Below are 21,074 nucleotides of genomic sequence, written 5' to 3'. Positions count from 1 at the left end.
AGCCGAGCGAGGACTTTGGCCCAACTGTGACTGCTGGCAACGCGTCGCCCATTAGTGATGGAGCTGCCGCGCTGGTACTCATGAGTCGCGACAAGGTCGAGGCGTTGGGACTCGGTGACACGGGCCGCGTGTACCACAAGCTTGCCACCGATGCAAGGTCCAAGCGGTCGTGCGCAGCTTTGCGGACGCTGAGCAGAAGCCGCGGTTGTTTACGACGTCGCCAGCTCTGGCCATTCCCAAGGCGCTGGCGAACGCAGGGCCCACTCAAGACGCTGTCGACTACTTCGAGATCAACGAGGCGTTTTCGGTAGTCGCCTGCGCGAACACGAAGCTACTGGGTCTGGATGCAGCCAAGGTGAATGTCTACGGCGGTGCTGTGGCCATTGGACACCCGCTTGGTTGCTCCGGGGCGCGGATCGTCGTCACGCTGTGCTCCGTGTTACATCAAGAAGGGGGCCGCATTGGTGCGCCGCTGTGTGCAACGGTGGAAGAGGTGCCTCGGCGATTGTCATCGAGAAGGCGTGAGCGAGTACTTCAAAATTGCGGCTAGTTATTGTTCTGTCCTTTATTCACGAATACAGAATGAGCTCAAGGCTAACGACAGCACAGCGTGTTGTCGAATGCATCTGACAGTGGTGCGCGTGCTAACCTTTGCCCGATCTAACTGCAGTCTTAGTCATCGGTGGCAAGCTTGTGGTACACGCGGCCCGTGTAGAGAATTGTAAGAAGTGAGATGCCGATCAACGGGGCGAACGTCCAGTTCAGCACATACTGAATGCCCGGCAGACCGACGACCGTGATCGCAACGTCACCAATGGCTCGACCTAATGTGCCGGCTTCCGTGGCCAACAGGCCGGAGTTGAAGGTGCCCTTCGCGAAGGACTTGGGGATCGTCTTCGACAGCAACGCCATATTAACGCCCTCCAGCACATTCGTGCTAACGAAGATGATCACACCTCCAGTGATGAACTGCGCCACCGAGTAGTGGCCGTAGTTCACGATGATACCCACACCGACGACCATTGCAGCCTCTGAAAGAATAATCAGCTCTCGGTCTTCGTACCGGAAACTCATCCAGCCCACGACCATGTTGGTCGGGAACATCAGAAGTCCCAACGCTGCAAGGTACAGACCGTTGTTAGTGGAGCCCCAATTGAAGTGGTACATGGCGATCGTCGAACTGGCCGTGATCAGGCACTCCAGCACCAGCTTGAGAACGATGTAGATCAAGAGCGAAGCCACCACCGGCACGTTGTACCACAGCGACGACAGCGGCGGCGGGCTGCCAACCATCGACGTAGAGCGCGAAATCAGAGGCGTGGTCTCGCCCATTTCAGCCGCCACTGCCGCGATACTCGAGTTGCCCATTCCGTTCTCCAGCATGGATCGCCTGCGCTCCAGAAAGCGCTCCCTCTCCATGCGATCGGGCTCCGCGAACCAAAACAACAGAGCGATGAGATAGATCGTCCACAGCGCAAACATGACCCAGCCAGGCGAGGTCTCCGTCGTGATATCGATGCCAGCAACGTTGTAGTCGGGAAGGTAATGCAGCGCAGCAGCCAGTCCGGGTCCTGCGGCCATGCCAAGCGCGCTTGCAGTCACGAACAGAGCCGAAGCCTGCGTGCGTTCTTCCCGAGAGTAGTTATCAGCAATGTACCGGCGGTTAATCGCGCGAGCGCCACCAAAACCGTTGAGCATACGACCCGTAAGGGCCATCGCGACACTGTCGTATGAAAGAGCCATACCGTAGAGCAGGTTGCCGAGGATAAGGCACACGGTGGCAAAACTCAGCGAAGCCTTGTAGGATCGGTTGGCCCACCAACTGTACAGCACTGCACTGGCAAGCGAGGCCACGGGTGTCATACCCACAATGACACCGCTCATGGAAGCCTCCGCTCCGAGCTCAGCCGCGTACTTGCCACTCGTCGGCGCCACGATGTAGTAGTTGGTCATGTACAGGAACGTGTTGAGCATGTTCAGCAGTCGCGAGGGCTCCGACGCCTGCTTCAGCCGCTTGAGCATGTCGTACGTCTCGTCATCCTCGTCCTCCGACGACTCTGAGTCGAAGATCAGCGAGCGCGCGGCCACCGTCTTGACGTACTGCGTCGACTTGTGCAGTCTGCGCCGCGCCTGGCCGATGCGATTGAGCACGGGCTCGTCCTCGGAGATGGTGCGCGTCAGCGTCTTGCTGGTCGCGTCCGCCGCCAGCTGCACCTCGAGCTTGCGCAGCTTGGTCAGCGCCGAGCGGATGCTGGCGATGATGGCCGAGATGCCCTCATCGTGGTAGAGCTGCTGCAAGTGCGAGGCCTGCGAGTCCGTGCGCGACGACAGATACGAGCCCATGATCTTGTGCTCTTTGAGCGTCTTGTCGTGCTTCTTGAGGATCTTGCGGATGCCCGTCGCGTTCAGCTCCACGAAGTGCAGCAGCTTCACGAGGTCGTCCCCCACGTGGCGGTACATGTCGGCGATGGAGTGCATGGCCTCCAGGTCCCCGGGCGCCAGCTCCTGCTGCTGCGCGCGCAGGCCCTGCAGCGTCGTGGCGAACTCGCCCTGCTTGGTCAGGAAGAAGAGCACCACGCGCTCCACCTCCGAGTCCAGCGCGTGCTTGAAGTTCTCCTGCTCATCGCGCGTCTCCTCGCGCTTGGCCTCCACCACCTTGCGCAGCTTCTTCTTCAGCTGCTTGTACTCCAGGTAGTGCCTGCAACACATCGCGAGAGATCACGCATTAGCTCTCTCTCTCTCTCTATCTACCATCCGATCCGATAGGCCACGCGCGACTTGGGACTCACCCCTTCCACTCGGGCCGCTGCGCCGCCGCCAGCTTCTTGGCGAACTGCACCATTGTCGTCGGGCCGGGTCCGGACAGGTCGGGGAACGGAGAAGAAGTGAAGTGAGTTGTGCTTCTCCTCCGTCGGCCGGAGACTGCGATCGCCCGCGAGGTCCGAAATATCCGAATGCCGTGAAATGTGACGGTTAGGGCTGTCAGCAGGAGTGCGATTGGCCGCGAGCGCGGCTTTTCCGACGTGGATTTCCGCCAATGGTGAGGCGTGCATTGTTAAGAGAGTGGTATCCCGGGGTTTAAGGACATGGGATTTTGGCGGAACATTGTGTATTCTTACTGACTTCCTCCGCTTATAGTGGACAGGGTATATACCGATACAGGTACCGGTACCAGTTGTCGATTAGCTGCCACTTTTTTGCGCTTTGCTCACTTTATTGGTACAACGCCGCTAGCCGCCTGAGCGAGCCTGTCGCGCTTGACACCTCGCGGCAGGCAACAGGCTGCCACTGCAAAGCCTTGAGCAACACGCGCCCGCGTGAGGCTAGTGCCGTTGCAATGCTTTGCCCTGGCTTTAGAACATTTTTGAAGTAAACTTTTTATTAAAGTCTAACTCGGTAACATGTGTCATTGGTCGATGGGAACAGCGTGATGCAAGCAAACCACTCTCCGAACGTCTGTATAGTATACGTGTGCCGCAGCAGCGCTTAACACTAGCATAGGTAGTGGGTACTGGCAGCAACCGCGTCCAGGTAGCTCTAGGCTGCAGCCGTAGCTGCGTGAAATGAATGGAAGCTCCATCGCACCGATATATTACCGGTGGAAACGTATCGGAATGATTTGTGTGGAACTTATAAGCGGAGTCGAGAAGGCCCTCCAAATCCTGTGATATGATTGGGCTCTCTTATATGAGGTTGTCCACTACAAGCGGAGGAAGTCGGTATGGTTTCCCACCCGGGATAGCGACGTGTGTCACTGCAGCAGTAAGATCCAGTACATACTCATCTCATGCTGCACTGCTTGGCGGGGACATCCAGCCTGCCAGCAATGACCGACTACACTGTGAGCTGACTTATGTGTATGCAGGATTAAGCATCTTGAGCTCTTATATCGGCTGAAGCATTCGCCTTCAGCTGAAGGTGCCAGGTTTTGTTACACGCCGCTGCGAATCTTTGGCGTGTTCGGGCATAACCGGGTGAGTAATCCGAAATTTGGCAGGCGTCGCAATGGACGCCGCAAGCCCCTGGCTTTTGAGCAAGGCCACATAGGCCACCAGTGGGAAACAACGCCTCGCTCCAGGCGTCGCTCTGACGCGAAATCGCTGTCGTGAAGGCATCATCGCCTCCCAGCCACTCAAGTCGGAGGTCATCTTGGACTACAGGCCAACGACCGCAACAACAACCGCGTCTTCGGTATCATCAATGGCTGTGCTACATGTAACTCTCTCCATATTGCTGTTGATAGAGTGAAGGAAGGAAATTACGTTGGTTGTCGATCGATAGCCGTTCTGCTAACTACAAATAACGACAGCTTACAAATTGAATCCGTGGAATCCAAGTCTGACGTGCAGGCATTGTGGGTTTGGCAAACCCCAAGCGTTGAAGTATCGAGGCAACTAACTCTGCGTTGATGTCCAGCTCTTCAAAGTGCCGACAAATCAGTTGGCAGTGCCTTCCAAACGAAGCGACCAGACTTTCGTGCACTTGGTTGCTCAGTCATCTTGTAGGTCAGGAAAGGCAGTAGACGCCATTCCAGATCAAGCACGACTTGTTGACCGTCATCGACGAGCGCGTCAAGGTCACGTCCGAGGCGCTTCAGGGCATCCGCGTCATGAAGTTCTACGCATGGGAGGAATCACTAGCGCATCGCGTTGAGAAGATCCGAGCCAAGGAGATCGCACTGCTGCGCAAGTTCCACTTGTGCCAGGTGGCCAACAACGTCATGCTGTTCCTCACGCCGGCCTTCCTCTCGGGCGTCACACTCGGAATCTACGTGGCCATCAACGGGACCATCTCGGTCATCGATGCGTTCACGCTCATCGCGATGGTAAATATCTGCCGAACCGCGCTGATTCAGTTGCCTGTTACGATTGCAGCATGCTCGCACGCCCGGATCGCCTTCGCTCGAATTGGCTCGTACCTTTCGAGCGACGAGTATGGCCCAGCGTTGCTCGAGGATGACTCGAACCACGGCCACGGGACTGCTGTTGTCCCTGTCGGTGGCATTTCCGTACGTGAGGCCAACTTTGAGTGGCCAGTGCTCAGAAACACGCCCGACGTCGTTGTCGTCACGCCTGCTCCTGATGAGGTCTCGGAAATCATGTTCGACCTGGATCGCAGTGCGAGAGTCAGCTTCAATCTAAGCACTCCCAGTGTTGTTAACACTGGATTTGGAGTCGACGCGAGGACAGTGACCATGAGCGAGAGCAGAAGAGCTTCCGACTGGAGGGCGTGAACTTGGAGATCGACCCGGGCTCACTCGGGATGGTGATCGGCACTGTGGGGGCCGGCAAGTCGAGCATGATAAACGCGCTGCTGGGCGAGATGACACTGAAACGCGGCAGCTTTGATATCCGAGGCGGCATTTCCTACGTCAGCCAGGACACTTGGATCCGCAACTTGAACGTGCGTGACAACATCCTGTTTGGCGAGCCGTTCGACACTGAGCGCTATGATACCGTGTTGAGGGTCTCTCAACTGGCGATGGACTTGCACGCGTTGCCTCACGGTGATCAAACGGAAATTGGCGAGCGAGGCATCAACCTCAGCGGCAGACAGAAGGCGCGCGTGGCCATCGCCCGCGCCTTGTATCGATCGCATTACGAGATCCTTCTGCTGGACGACCCATTGAGCGCGGTGGACCCCCATGTAGCGCACGGTATCTTCGACGAATGCGTCATGGGCCTGGCCAGATCGAGGACCCGAATTCTAGTGCTCAATAGTCACTACGATCTGCTGTCACAGGCAGACAAGGTGCTGGTGGTCCGTGACGGCGCCATTGCTGGCGAAGGAACATATGAAGAGGTACTTGCGATGTTCCCTGACCTTGGGATATCACCTGGAACTGCGGCCACACCCAATGCAGCGGCTGCACGTACTGGTGACGGCGATGACCTTACATTGGAAGACGCTCTGCCAGACATTGAGAAAATTCCGGCGGAGGCTGTGGCCGCGGTGGTGGAGAAGTCCACAGATGAACCGAAGGCTGAAGATGCTAGAGAAACTGGTGGCCAGCTTATCCAGGCGGAGGACCGAGTGAAGGGAACCGTGAACATGGGCGTCTACAAGACATACTTCGACGAATCGGGTCTCAACGGGTTCGTGGTTATCTTCCTCATCGTGGTGTTCTACACCGTCAGTCAGGCCGTGCGTGTGGTGGTGGACTGGTGGCCTAGCCACTGGGCCAAGAACATGCCTCGTCGGGGTGTTGATCCGACGTATTCGGGCGAGACTTACGCGTGGTGGTACGTGGGCCTGATCATATTGGCCACGTTGATGACACTTGGTCGCGCTCTCTTCTTGACAGAGAGCTGCGTGCGTACGTCCAAGAATCTGCACAACGACCTGTTCCGTCGAGTGCTGGCGGCGCCAGTGAACCGGTACTTCGACGTGACCCCCGTTGGGCGCGTGCTCAACCGCTTCTCCAACGATCTCGATCAACTGGACTCGTCACTGCCAAAGGACTACCAGCTCGTAGTGCAGCACTCGTCGATGGCCTTGGGCTCGTTAGTGGTGTCAGCGTTCGCGAGCTACTGGATCGCGGTGGCTTACATCCCCATCATCGCCATCTTCTTCGTCACGGGCCAATTCGTCAAGAAAACGAGCTGCGAAGTCAAGCGTCTCGAGGGCGTGACCCGCACGCCCGCGTACAACCTCTTCAGCGAGACGCTCTCCGGGCTGCAGACCATCCGCGCCTTCAAGATGCAGGCCACTTTCGAGCGCATGAACAAGAAGGTGGTGGATGAGAACGCCAACATGTACATCACGTTCTGGGCCGCCGGCCGTTGGCTCGCAGCGCGGCTCGATATGCTCTCCGTCGTCATTATCGTTGTCGTCACGGCTTACTTAGTGTCGACCAAGGGCCAACTGAACCCCATGACGGCAGGCATCTCGCTCACGTACTCGCTCATGTTGACGTCCGTGATTCAGTGGGTCCTGCGATCCTTTGATCGTGTCGACAGCGCCATGACGAGTGTGGAGCGATTGCTGTACTTCCGCCAGATCCCGCAAGAAGTGGACGCTCCGGACTGCACGCCGATCAATTCGTCGGTGTGGCCTTCACAGGGCGCCATCAAGTTCGACAACCTATGCCTCAAGTACCGACCGGAGCTGCCCCTCGTGCTTCGTGGCGTGAGCATGGACATCCGTGGTGGTGAGAAGGTTGGCATCTGTGGACGCACGGGTGCCGGCCAGAGCTCGCTCATGATCGCGCTGTTCCGCATCTGTGAGTTCGAGAGCGGCAGGGTGACCATCGACAGCCTCGACATTTCGAGCTTGAAGCTACACGACCTCCGTCGCAGCCTGGCCATCATCCTGCAGGACCCGTGCTCTTCAGTGGCCCGCTGCGAGAGAATCTGGACCCGTTCGGAGAGTACTCGGACGCTGAGATCTGGACGGTGATGAAGCAGGTTCACATGGCCGCTACTCTCGAGAAATGGGGGGCGGGTCTTGACGTCCGAGTGCGGTGACAACCTGTCCGTCGGCCAGCGCCAGCTCCTCTGCATCGGCTGCGCACTGCTCAAGAACAGCAAGATCGTCGTGCTAGACGAGGCCACCGCCAACGTGGACACGACCACCGACAGCCTCATCCAGGCCACCATCTGAGAGACCTTCGCGTCCAAGACGGTGCTGATCATCAGCCACCGCATCCACACGATCATGCACTGCAACAAAATCGCGGTCATGGACGCTGGCCAGGTGGCCGAGTTCGGATCGCCCGCGGAGTTGCTGTCCCAGCCTGAATCTATCTTCGCGTCACTGGCCAAGCGTTTCGAATTGAAGTAAACCTCTCGATGCGTTTTTGTTGCTTTACCTACTTGGTGCTTGTCGCTAGAAAACTGTAGGAGCACCACGCTTACCCACCCCAAAGGGTATTTTACCGAGGGTATTATACCGTTGATTTCAAGCTTTATGAATGGTAGTGAAATCGGAACCGAGTGTCCGACTCGGGAACTGGTTGAAGTTGGCCAATCGATTTGGCTCGCAAGATGCAGACGCTTCCTGGAGTCCTTATCGTCGTCATTTTCACTGCATCATACAGCAATCCAACCATGACTTGAAGGCGTGTGGTGAGATCAGATCTTCTCTTCGCGCCGAGACGGCGATAATTTTGGCCGGCACGATCCCACTTGCTTTAGTCGAGCTGTGCTGGAAATTGGGCTCAACATATCGCTCAGACGCGGAGGGAGGAAGACCGTCCGCGGAAATAGCTCCATGAAGGCTGCCAAGGCAACGAAGGTCATGCGATGCGATGTGAAGGCACCTTACGCGTTGCTCTCATATTTATAGTCCCGAATTCCAACCTTCCAAGGGGTTTCCAGCATTGGTTTCCTCCATCCTAATTTGGTACTCGCCTTGCCCCGCCACGCGTGACTTGTCGCGGAGCCTCCAATCGCATGGCCTCGCCTCGTGACCAGACTGGTCCTGACCCGTAACCACCGGCCCAAGTCGGGACGTGCGAGCATTTCCGAAAAACCCCGGCCGCCGGGAGAAACGAGAGAGCTCGCTTCACGAATACGAAGACTTAAGACCGACGAGGACCCACCCACGCCGCTGGAGCCGAGCTGGCAGGAGGAAATAGGACACGTCCCTGAGCCACCGATAGAGCGAGGCGGACAACGGGACGAGATCGATCGGGGCCACACCCTGCCTGCTATTTGCTAGCAGGTAGTCAGCCGGGTGGGGGGCCATGATTCACTCGGAGCAGCCCAAGGGCGGCGGCCAGTTCAAACTCGTCACCGGTGACTTGATCCGACTCATCGAGACGCAGCATGAGCACCAGGCCGAGCAGCTAGCCAAGTTAGGGGGCATCACAGGCGTCGCGGCGTCAATAGGAGTCGATATCACACAGGGCCTCAACAACAACGACAGCGCCGACCTGAAGCGGCGGGAAGACACGTTCGGGTCCAACTACATTGCTCCACCGAAGGCCAAGACGCTGTTCGAGCTCATGTGGGAAGCCTTCCAGGACATGACGATTATCGTACTGACAATCTCGGGCATCCTCTCAGTCATCCTCGCAGTGACTGTGGGCGACCACCCGGATACAGGTTGGATCGAAGGCGCTTGTATTATTTTCGCAGTGTTGGTGGTGACCATGGTGACAGCTATCAACGACTACCAGAAGGAGGCACAGTTCCGCGCGCTGAACGCCGTCAAGGAGGACGAGAAGATTAAAGTTATTCGCAATGGGGTGCCGGCCGAGGTGAGCAAGTTCGGCCTCGTGGTGGGGGATGTCGTTCGTGTCGACCTCGGTGATATCGTCCCGGCGGACGGGATCGTGTTCGACCAGAAGGAGCTCAAGCTGGACGAGTCGGCCATGACGGGCGAGTCGGATCTGATGGTCAAGAACACCGAAAACCCGTTCCTGCTTTCGGGTACCAAGGTCATGGAGGGGCTGGGCAAGATGCTGGTTGTGTGCGTGGGCGAGAACTCTCAGGCAGGCATTATCAAGAAGCTGATTCTCGGCAAGGAGAAGGACAAGGAGAAAGCCAAGGAGGCCGAGAAGAAACCCACCCCATCGCCCGCAGCGACGACGTCACTCCCCGACCCACCGAAGGCTGCGAATGGCACCGTGGAGCAGAAGGAGGAGTACGACAACGGCGAAACCCAGTCACCGCTCGAGGCCAAGCTGAACCGGCTGACCATTCTCATCGGCAAGCTCGGCACGACCGTCGCGCTTCTGGTGTTCATCATCATGTCGATCCGCTTCTCGGTGGATACGTTCACCGGCAGCGATAAGTCCGAGTGGAAGGCCAAGTACGTCAGCGAATACCTGCAGTTCTTCATCGTGGCCATCACGGTGCTGGTGGTGGCCATCCCTGAGGGTCTGCCGCTTGCGGTGACCATCTCACTGGCCTATTCGGTCAAGAAGATGCTGACGGACAACAACCTCGTGCGGCACTTGGACGCGTGTGAGACCATGGGCAGCGCCACGACAATTTGTTCCGACAAGACCGGCACGCTCACGACCAACCGCATGACCGTCATGCAGATCTGGATCGGAGGCCAGGAGTTCACCTCGGCCTCGCAGGCCACCGATGAAATGTCCGAGTCTACGCGCGACGTCTTCTGCAACGGCGTGTGCATCAACTCGACCGCTGAAATCCTCCCGGCCAAGGTCGCGGGTGGCCAGCCCGAGCACACGGGCAACAAGACCGAGTGCGCACTGCTGCAGTTCGTACGCGACTGCGGCGTCGACTACCCGAGCGTGCGCGCCAACACAGAGGTCGGCCACATGCTGACGTTCAGCAGCAAGAAGAAGCGCATGTCGGTCGTGGTCAAGCGGTCGGCGTCGACTTGCCGGATCTACACGAAAGGTGCGACGGAAGTGGTGCTGGGCCTCTGCAGCAAGATGAAGCGTCTGGATGGCTCCGTGGCCTCACTAGACCCGACCCAGAAGGAGATCATCGGCACGTCTATCATCGAGAAGTACGCGTCCCAGGGCTTCCGTACACTTTGCCTGTCCTATCGCGACGTCGAGACCTCGGCCGAGGAGATCAGTCAGTGGGCCGATGACGACATCGAGAAGGACTTGACCTGCATCGCCATTGTGGGCATTGAAGACCCCGTGCGCAAGGAGGTACCGGACTCGATCAAGCTCTGCCATCGTGCTGGCATCATCGTGCGCATGGTCACGGGTGACAACATCACCACGGCCCGCTCCATCGCTGGCAAGTGCGGCATCATCTCGCCGGGCGATGGCTCGTTGGTCATTGAAGGGCAGGAGTTCCGCACGCGCGTGCTGGACGGCAACGGCAACATCATCCAGTCCGAGTTCGACAAGATCTGGCCGCTTCTGCGTGTCATGGCGCGGTCGTCTCCCAAGGACAAGTACACGCTTGTCACGGGCCTCATGCAGTCGAATCTCATGCCCTACGGCCCGCAAGTCGTTGCTGTTACGGGTGATGGCACGAACGACGCCCCCGCTCTGAAGAAGGCCAACGTGGGTTTTGCCATGGGCATCAGCGGCACGGCTGTGGCCAAAGACGCCTCGGACATCATCCTTATGGACGACAACTTCACGTCCATCGTGAGCGCCATCAAGTGGGGCCGCAACGTCTACGACTCGATCGCCAAGTTCCTCATGTTCCAGCTCACGGTGAACGTCGTGGCCATCACTCTCGCCTTCCTGGGCGCTGTGATCCTGGAGCAGTCCCCGCTCACTGCCGTTCAGCTGCTCTGGGTGAACCTCATCATGGACTCATTCGCGTCGCTGGCATTGGCCACGGAGCCGCCCACGCCCGCACTGCTTGAGCGACGACCGTACCCGAAGACGAAGCCGCTGCTGTCCAAGATCATGACCAAGCACATCATCGGCCAGTCCATCTACCAGCTCGTGATCCTGCTCATGCTCACGTTCGTGGGCGAGAAGATCCTGAACATCCCATCGGGCCGCTTCCAGGACCTGGCCGACGACGTCAAGCACGAGCCCACGCAGCACATGACCGTCATCTTCAACACGTTCGTGTGGATGCAGCTCTTCAACGAGCTCAACTGCCGCAAGATCCACGACGAGGCCAACATCTTCGAGGGCCTGATGGGCAACCATGTCTACATCTACGTGACGCTGCTGCAGATCGCCATGCAGTTGCTCATCGTGCAGTGCACAGGCGCCTTCTTCAACTGCGAGCCGCTGACGGCGGGCCAGTGGGGCATCTCAATCGGCCTGGGCGCCGGCTCCATGCCGCTGCGCGCGATACTGCGCTGCCTGTCGGCCAAGTGGTTGCCAGCCTTCTGCCGAGACGCCGACGCCGTGGATGTGCAGGGCTTCCCGCCGACCGCCAAGGCCATTCGCAAAGGTAGTTCCCAGAAGGCGGCCATGGGGCAGTAGAGTCAGTCACACAACAACAGAGACCGAGTTAACGAGTGCGAGAACAAAGCTCAACTTTATATATTTCTTCACCCGCGGTGACTGTGCCCGTTGCATGCCATAGTCACCGTGGCAGGGCTCCAGGACACTTCCCGCGCACATGAAATAACATAGCCAAACCGAGTTCCTCGAATAATTTCATGGTTCGCCGCATCCGGACAATAACGTCCATCTGCGTTTGCGCAATGGCGTCCTCAGACGTCCTCCCGATTTACAGCGATTTGCGCAAACGTTGACGCGGGTTCAACTAGCGTTGCAAGAGGCAAGAGCCGCTGGGTCGCATCGAGCCCGGGGACGCAAGCCTCAGCAGTCATTGTTCAATCCGCCGTCTGCCTGCAACGCACTTCCAGCAGCCATGGCGGAGCACCAACCCTTTGTCGCTGGCACGCAGACGCCCAAGTCGACCGCTGAAGACCCGCCGAAGCCTTTCCGAGAGCAAGTGAACCCGATCCGCTCGGCCTCCTTCCTCTCCATGGTGAGCATGGTGTGGCTGCAGCCGCTGATCTCTCTCGGTGCCAAGCGCGCCTTGGAGCGAGAGGACGTGTGGGCCATGTGCCCCGAAGACACGTCCGAGGTGCTGCGTCTGAAGTTCGAGCGCGAGCTTCTCTCTATCAGCAGCAACAAGGAGACGTCTACGTCGTTGGGCATTCCACGTGTCGCTCTGGCATTGGTGAGGACCTTTCCACGCGAGATCGCTGTCGTGTTCGCGAGCGACCTCATCTTCATCGCTGGCTCGGCCCTCATGTCCTTCTTCGTCGAGGCCATCTTGGACTACATCAACGACCGCGACAATGTCTTCGGTATCGAGAACGGCTACGTTCTGGTGGTTCTGCTGTCGCTCGTGGCCTTCGTGTCCATGATGAGCTTCAACTTCGCCTGGTTTATCTCGTCTCGAGTGGGCGTCAATATGCATTAACTGCTGCTGGACACAGTCTACCGCAAGTCCCTGCGGCTCTCGAGCGAGGCGCGTCAGAAGTATTCCTCCGGCGAGATCATGACGCTCGTGAGCGTCGACATTGACCGGGTATTCAACGGCATGATGAATGGCCCGTGGGTGGGTTCACCGCCACTGTAGTGTTGATCGGAGTGTTGTTCGACCCTATCGCTGCTCTTGCTGGTCTCGTGCTGTTGATCGTGGTGCTGGCCACTTCGTTCAACCTGGCCAAGCGGATTGGAAGAGCTCGGCGCGAGCTTCTCCCCGTGACTGAGGAGCGTCTTCGCGTGACGTCCGAAGCGCTTCAGGGCATCTGAGTGACCAAGCTCTACCCCTGGAACGAGTCCGTGGCGACAAGAGTGGAGAAGATTCGTCGAGAAGAGGTTAAGCGCTACCGCCGCTTCCACTTTCTGCAGATTCTCAACTCCGCGCTGCTGTTCCCACGTTCCTGGCCGGTGTGACGGTGGGCGTCTATGTCGTGTACCGAGGCAGCTTCTCAGTGATCCAGGCGTTCACGCTCATCGCCGTCATCAACGTTAGCCGCCAAGGCGTCAACGCGTTCCCGTTGGGCATCGCCGATCTGTCCCAGTCAGCGGTGGCGTGTCATCGGATCGACGAGTTTTTGGACAGCACCGAACTGGAGATCGTCACCCCCACGAGTGGTCGTGTTGACGATGACTCTCTTCCAAGAGGAAGCATTTCGATCGACGACACTCAGTATTGTTGGCCCACGTCAGTAGCTGACGACGGAGAGAAGGAGGGCAACATCGCCTGTGATACGAGAGCCGTGAAAGGTTTCAGCCTCGAAGAAATCAACCTCCACATTGACGCCGGAGCTCTTGTGATGGTTGTCGGCCCGGTTGGTTCAGGGAAGTCTAGTTTGCTGCAGGCATTGCTCGGTGAGATGCGGAAGACAGCCGGCAGTATGGACATTCAGGGCGATATCTCGTACGTGAGCCAGGAAGCCTGGATTCGAAACGCAACTTTGCGCGACAACATCGTATTTGAGGGAGAATTCGACGACGAGCGCTACGAGAGCGTCCTTCGGGCGTCTCAATTGGCTTTGGATTTGGCTGCACTGCCTAGTGGGGACCGCACAGAGATCGGAGAACGAGGGATCAACTTGAGTGGAGGACAAAAAGCCCGTGTGAGTGTCGCTCGAGCACTTTACCGACAGAACTCGGACATCCTCATGCTTGACGATCCATTGAGTGCTGTTGACCCTCATGTGGCAAATGCCATCTTCGAAGAGTGCATCCTGGGCCTCGCCAGACTCAAAACCCGTGTGCTGGTGGTTAATAGTCACTACGATCTGCTTGTCCACGCGGACAAAATTGTGGTTCTACAGCACGGACGAATTGCTGGTCAAGGAAACTACGCTGATATCGTTGCTCGGTTTCCTGAGTTGGCATCTCTCGACAAACCGACTCATTACATTGAGCCATGTTCATCAATCGAGCCAGAAGCAAGTGGAAAGCCTGAACAAATTGCTGCTGCCTAAGCCAGTGGACGTGACGCGAAACCTAACGATGAACTTGTGGAGAAGGAAGACCGCGTGAAAGGCCGAGTGACCGGCTACGTGTACAAGATGTACCTTGACGAGACGGGCTTCGGTGCATTCATGGTCGTGACGATCGTTGTTCTGGGGTATTCAATCAGCCAGGGGCTGCTTGTTGTCGTGAACTGGTGGCAGGCGTACTGGGCCAGCAACATGCGTGATCCAGATTCGTCCAATTCGGCCACGTGGTTTGGTCTCTGGTACTTTGGCTTCATCGCCTTTGGAGCGCTCGCAACCGTCTGCCGCAGCATCACCGTCATGCTTCTGTTGCTTCGCAGCTCCAAGAACTTGCATGACGAGCTCTTTCGACGTGTACTTGCCGCCCCAGTGAACACGTACTTCGACGTGACACCCGTGGGGAGAATCCTCAACCGGTTCTCAAACGATCTGGATCAGATGGACTCGTTGCTGCCGCAGCAATGGCAGAACTTCGTTCAGAATGTTTCGTTGAGCGTGGGGGGATTCATCGTGTGCGCTTTGGCGTCGTATTGGATCGGCCTTTCATACATCCCCGTGGTCGCAGCACTCGTCGTGACGGGGTTCTACTTCAAGAAAACGTCGCGGGAGGTGAAGCGCCTCGAAGGAATCTCGCGGTCGCCAGTGTACAACCTGCTGGGTGAGACGTTGAATGGGGTCCAGACGATTCGTGCCTTCAGGATGCAAGCCACGTTCGAGGCGATGAACGCGCGTGCTGTGGATGAGAATGCTTCGTTCTTCTTTATCTACTGGGCAGCGGGTCGTTGGCTGGCGGTGCGGCTCGACACGCTCTCGGTCGTGGTCATATTCGTGGTGTCGCTGTACCTGGTGGCCACCAAGGGGCAGCTCGGCACCTTGCTCTCTGGGATTTCTCTCGTCTACGCGCTCATGTTGACCTCGATCGTGCAGTCCTCAGTGCGCGACGTTGACCGCACGGACAACGCGATGACCAGTGTTGAGCGCATTCTCCACTTCCGCGAGATCCCTCAAGAGGAAGAAGATTCATCGGCCAAGCTTCCGATCAACAGCGACCTGTGGCCATCGCAGGGTGCGATCACGTTCGACAACCTCCACCTCAAGTATCGTCCGGAGCTGCCACTTGTGCTGCGGGGTGTCAACATGAGAGTTGCTGGTGGTGAGAAGGTGGGGATTTGCGGACGCACTGGGGCCGGCAAGAGCTCGTTGATGATCGCACTCTTCCGCATCTGCGAGTTCGAGACCGGGACCATCACAATCGATGGCGTTGACGTCCGGGACGCCAGACTACACGATCTACGACGGAGCCTCGCCATTATCCCGCAGGACCCCGTGCTCTTCAGTGGCCCGCTGCGAGAGAATCTGGACTTGTTCGGAGAGTACTCGGACGCTGAGATCTGGACGGTGATGAAGCAGGTTCACATGGCCGCTACTCTCGAGAAATGGGGGGCGGGTCTTGACGTCCGAGTGCGGTGACAACCTGTCCGTCGGCCAGCGCCAGCTCCTCTGCATCGGCTGCGCACTGCTCAAGAACAGCAAGATCGTCGTGCTAGACGAGGCCACCGCCAACGTGGACACGACCACCGACAGCCTCATCCAGGCCACCATCTGAGAGACCTTCGCGTCCAAGACGGTGCTGATCATCACCCACCGCATCCACACGATCATGCACTGCAACAAAATCGCGGTCATGGACGCTGGCCAGGTGGCCGAGTTCGGATCGCCCGCGGAGCTGTTGGCCCAGCGAAACTCCACCTTCGCGTCTCTGGCAAACCACTAGTTGAAGAAAGTGTAGATCTTGTCAGCCCTAGGCTAACCCCCCTCAGATGGTTCCTAGGACAAACGAAAGGACCAAAACTTTGGCGCCCTGCTGTCATAAAACGACACATGAATATGAAGTTTTCTTAGCATGGGCAGAAACCCTTTCCTTAATCTCTCTGTTGACGGATCAGCTTCACTTAATCGATTGTCCTTGTAGACATAAAGGCAATTTGAAAATTGTCTCTAATAACATATCACTTTGACTTGCTGCTAGGACAAATTTGAGGTTTTGACTGGATCTGAGTATGGACACTGCTATTTTTAGCTCCGATACAAATGCGTGATTTGTTAGAAGCGACAGTCTCTATTCTTCTTGGGCCATAAGGCGGGCATACAAATGTCAAGTCATTTTTTGTCCTACCGACGAGGTAGGACAAATCGGCTTATGTACGCCACACCAAAAACCAATTTGGTCCATTTTCCTAAGGACAAAGTTGGACTGGGGTTAAGCCTGTGACTGCTTTTTGGAGCATTCTGCGTGTAGGGTTCGGAAAATTATAAAAATGGGTACTAAGAATCTTATAAAAAATATCCGTGGTTCCATTTCTTGCGTTCCCGTAACAGTAACTTAAATACTAATTTGTATTATTGAGATGCATTAACTATAAAATAAGACATGCTGGGCTCTAAATCGGCATTGTAGTGTTTCAACGATCGTAATCTGGTGAAATTCCACTATTGCTATTACTGGAATAATATCACGTTTTACGGAAAGCTGAAGACTGCAATAATCCGTTATTCCGTATTGGAATTACGTTTTCGATCCATACGCCCGTTGTGATAGCCTTTCACGCGGTGTGGAAATTTTTAAAATGACTCTAAATGTCCCAAATTGTTCTAAGAAAAACCGAAATGATACTCGCATAAATTACGAATTTGAAGCGGTAATTAAAGATATACGTCCTAGCACTCCTAATTAAAACGTTTTGGACATTACTCGGGATTTGCTTACATTTATATATCTATATATAGAGTATATTTGCTACGTGGAAAGCATAACACTCTTGCTAGAGCCAAGGTTTTAGGACATGTCCTAAACATAATCCTAGAAGGCATCCTAAAAACCGGTTTACTTTCTTAACATAAACTCCGCCCTTTAGGAACGCCGACGTTTCAGGTTTTTAAGACATTTAGGACGCTTGCGATGCATCATCGTGCACAACGAAGCAATATCCACCATGTCGACGGCAAAATCCCATCCGGACAGACTCAGCACAGCAGACATCTACCGTGCTATCTGCACAACCCACGCCAATACGTCTGCGGCTCACAGTCTCTTGTGGTTTGGTAGCACGCACAAAATCGTCAGATGTGGCACCGTAGCTACAAACACAACAACAGCCGAGCTAGTCGGCCCATGTTGGCCTGCGCTGAGATGTACCCCAGCGGTTCGGCCCTTCCGGGACAGTGATGTCTCGTCCTCGCCGAGACCAAGTACCCCAAGCCAGTCAATCACGGAAGCCAGCTGAGTTACCTGACTCCGGAATTAGAAATCCCGTGCCCTCCGCCAAAGGACGGACGACGGCCCTCGCAGGCTTTTACGGGTCGCCGAGAGCAAAGGCTTCTCGACTCAGCAATCAGTGCCCGGGACGTACGGGAACACCGGCTCGCTGCGGTGGCGAGACTTTTCCTTCGCGCTTGGCGAGACAGCGCCCAACCCGGGCCGCCCTTAATCTCTTGGCGCTACCAGTCAACACCCTACAAGCTATGCCTCTCGGGTGCTGACAGCAGACATAATCCGGCCCGTGCAGGGACTTACTGGAAGCGCGTGCACGTGTTGTGGACCTAGAAAATTCTGCTCTGTTTGGTTGTTATCTCTGTCGGGCGCCCTGAAGGGGCGCCTCTACTATTCCTAAGATCCTATACAAATACCAAATGAAAGTGGGTGGTTTTGGATCTCGGCCGACCCTTCGCTGAGCGCAGCGACGCTTGAGCTCGGCTGGTCCGGATAAGGCGTCCGGATAACTCTTCGAACTCGGCTGAGCCGGATAAAGTGTCCGGATAAGCCGGTGAACTCGGCTGAGCCGGATAACCCAGTGAACTCGGCGGAGCGACCCGCGAACTCGGCGGAGCGACCCGTGAACTCGACTGCGCGACTCCCGGACTCAATTGAGCCTGGTTACCGTATCGGACGGTACATGGTACCGTTTAGCCGAGCTCGGCGGCTTGAACTCCCCATGATCTCGGCTGAGTGTGTCCAGTGCCTTCCTGAACTCGGCTGGGTCTTCATCACTGGGCCTGCCACGTGTCACCAGGTCGAAGCCGGTGTGCCTGAGTTTCTGACACCATCAGCCGAGTTCAGCGGTCGTCCACCAGCGCATTCTTGCCCACTGAGCTCGGCGGACGGTCATCCCGCCGAGTAGTACTTGGCTCCTGGTACGTTGTTCCACTGCGGCCGTGGAGTGTGACACAAAACTTGATGTTCCCTACACCACAACTGCCCCGGCCATGCTACGAGCCGGAGTGGTGAGTGGCCTGGCCGACTGGATGTGTCGCACGCTTGATTTCGACCAATCCGATCTGTCCCAAACACTCTGAGTTCACATTTCCCGAATTCGAGTGGCCAGAAACGCCCGCAACGCCAGCTCGACGCCCTTGTTCCGTGAAGGTGAGACTTGCTTGAGCCTTGATCTTTGGTATAGGCCTTGTCTGATGCGTAGACTCCGCGCCTCATGGGTCTGTACACATGTAGGTGCCCCTATCGCTCGCACCAACCCCGTCGTCGGATCACTTCAGCAGCGAATCAACCTGGATGGTGGTCTCGGCGTGGCAGCCGGTAGTAGGGACTGAACCATACGAAGTCAGCTGGTACCCCTGTCGAAGCTCGGAGTACTAGCGGTGATGTTGGGTCTGCCGCAGCAAAGCGAGTAGGTGATGCAGGTGTCGGGGAAGTGCTCGATTGGCTGCAATACCGACGAAGCTGAGCATCTCTGTTTCCGTCAAAATGAGCAGCCATGGATGCTGCCAGCGACTCGGCTGACCCGGTAAGCACGTGCCTCTCGTTTCGGTGCGTCGAGTGGAGCCTGATAGTTGTCTTGGCATGCTACAAGGCACCGGGAACTCGGCGGGTCAAGAAACGCTTCCCCGATCGGGCCGCGCTGAGCTCGAAATCCACCCCAGCTGAGCTTATTGGCGAGAAGTGCAGCAGCAAGTTGAACTAGTCTGTGTCCGAACTCGGCTGTCCTGACGACTAGCTGCTATCCGCTGACCTTGAACTCGGCTGGATTTGAACACAACCTCCGCTTGATCGGCTCAACTAGCCTGGTAAGTGTTTGCCCCACTCACTTTGGTGCGTTGAGTTAGCTCTCACCGTTGCTGTGTCATTTTATAGCCGAACAAGGCGATCCTGATGCGTTTGATGCTCCAGTCGAGTTGTTCTGAACGGGCCGAGCTGGGTTCAGTGGTCAACGGACCTTGACTTCGGCATGTCTCCCGCTCTGTTAGACTAGCTTACCCCGACTGGGCTCAGCTTGGTTGGGATGGTGGTGGGCAAGCTCGACTGGAACATTACTTCATTCGGTCACATTCCAACTCGGCTCGCCGCGAGCTCGGCTGCGTTCAAACTCAGTTTGAGTTCAGTCTCTTCGGTTCAGCTGTGAAGCGTGTTCAGCCTCAGCTCGGCTACACCTCGAACTCGGCATGAGCGCTCTCCAATCGGAACATGGTGCGTTTACCAGCACTCAACTAGGCGAACTTCCGAACGCGATCTCACTGAAACTCGGCGTACCGCAACTCAGCCCAGTGTTTCCTTCGTTGACCGCAACTCAGCCCAGTGTTTCCTTCCGTTGAAGTGAGTACACTTCAGATTGGCGCCATCCAACCCGTGGCACTACTGGAACTCGGCATCCCATTCCAGCTTGATCGTACTCCAATGTTCTCGGCTTCGCAGCAACCCAGTGCGAACGCGACCACATTAGGACGCAGCGTGATCTCAGCCTCGCTTCAGCTCAGCTCTGCTCGGACTCGGCTGCGCATAACGTCGGCTCGACCTAGTTCGTCTCGGCTGGAATCCGACGAGAAGCGCGAGATGTATGCGTTCCCACTGGAACTGGACGCGAAGCGGCCCAACTTGATCGTGGCTTTGCTTCAGCAAGGTTCCTCTTCAATCAGCTCCACTCCAACGACCAGCGCTTCTTCGAAGCGTTACTCGAACTCGGCTCCGTTCCGGCTTGGTTGAACTCGGCTTCACGACATCTCGGTGTCAAACTACTTCCACGCAGAGTGCACTGTCTCGCTTCAACTCGGCTCTGCTTGAACGCATCTCGGCTTCAGCTTGACTGTGGTTCAACTCAGTTGGTGCTGACCTCGGCGGCACTTGTACCTGATCCCGATTCAGCTCGGATTCAAGACAAACCTCTGCTGCAATTCGCCTAGGCGCCACTTGATCCCCATGTTCTGTGGCTCTGCCACGAATCAACCCGGGTCTAGCGCGACTCATGTTCACCTGGAATTGATTCCGCTTCAGCTTAGCCCAGATGAGCAAGGTGAGAGGCAAGCGGAAGTATCAGCGCTTTGAAGGGGTGTTTCGACTTGGCTATGCTCGACCCCTAACCAAGCTCTGCTCATGGTGGCTCAATGTGAATACGACCGCGGCCGCGTGGAATCCATTCCTCTTCAGTCCAGCTTTGGATGATGGGTACACCTTTGCGACGCCGTGACTCGGCGATTTCACCGACTCGGCTTCAGGCTGACCGCAGATAAACTCGATGGTAGCCCTACGTCGGATCGAGTTAAGTCGGAGTCCATCTTCAAAGCAGGTGTCTGCTTCTGCTCAGCTACGGATCAACTCGGCTCCCGTTCGAGATCGCTGGCACGTCGACATTCTCGGCGACGCGCCTGCCCAGCGTGCCTCCGCTGAGATTTGCTCAAGTCCAGCTTTGCTGCAACTTCGGTTTGTTCACCGCCGCCGCGCATCGACCGACTCGGCTAGCCGCCTCTCG

General features: G+C 56.7%; 4 protein-coding genes across 4 annotated transcripts; 3 read left to right on the top strand and 1 right to left on the bottom strand.

The window, feature by feature from the left end:
• Nucleotides 1-552: 552 nt before the first annotated feature.
• PHYSODRAFT_564500 (hypothetical protein) lies at nt 553-2,709 on the bottom strand (the record flags this gene model as incomplete). The annotated part of the gene is made up of 1 exon (XM_009536829.1): nt 553-2,709. One exon carries the CDS (start codon nt 2,707-2,709, stop codon nt 673-675), a length of 2,037 nt encoding a protein of 678 aa, XP_009535124.1. The 3' UTR covers nt 553-672.
• A 1,491-nt stretch (nt 2,710-4,200) lies between these two features.
• Nucleotides 4,201-7,602, top strand: PHYSODRAFT_247172 (hypothetical protein; the record flags this gene model as incomplete). The annotated part of the gene is made up of 5 exons (XM_009536828.1): nt 4,201-4,215; nt 4,535-5,125; nt 5,185-7,242; nt 7,299-7,457; nt 7,486-7,602. The coding sequence occupies 5 exons, from the start codon at nt 4,201-4,203 to the stop codon at nt 7,600-7,602; spliced, it is 2,940 nt and encodes a 979-aa protein (XP_009535123.1).
• Nucleotides 7,603-8,686: 1,084 nt separating this feature from the next.
• Nucleotides 8,687-11,830, top strand: PHYSODRAFT_247115 (hypothetical protein; the record flags this gene model as incomplete). Its single annotated transcript, XM_009536827.1, has 1 exon — nt 8,687-11,830. One exon carries the CDS (start codon nt 8,687-8,689, stop codon nt 11,828-11,830), a length of 3,144 nt encoding a protein of 1,047 aa, XP_009535122.1.
• A 394-nt stretch (nt 11,831-12,224) lies between these two features.
• PHYSODRAFT_338930 (multidrug resistance protein ABC superfamily) lies at nt 12,225-15,925 on the top strand (the record flags this gene model as incomplete). The annotated part of the gene is made up of 7 exons (XM_009536826.1): nt 12,225-12,764; nt 12,813-12,927; nt 12,957-13,090; nt 13,130-13,175; nt 13,220-14,207; nt 14,310-15,729; nt 15,782-15,925. The coding sequence occupies 7 exons, from the start codon at nt 12,225-12,227 to the stop codon at nt 15,923-15,925; spliced, it is 3,387 nt and encodes a 1,128-aa protein (XP_009535121.1).
• Nucleotides 15,926-21,074: the final 5,149 nt, after the last annotated feature.

This window comes from Phytophthora sojae (assembly GCF_000149755.1).
Source record: "Phytophthora sojae unplaced genomic scaffold PHYSOscaffold_9, whole genome shotgun sequence".
NCBI classification, from domain to species: Eukaryota; Oomycota; class Peronosporomycetes; order Peronosporales; family Peronosporaceae; genus Phytophthora; species Phytophthora sojae.
This window is presented reverse-complemented; position numbering and strand designations above follow the sequence as displayed.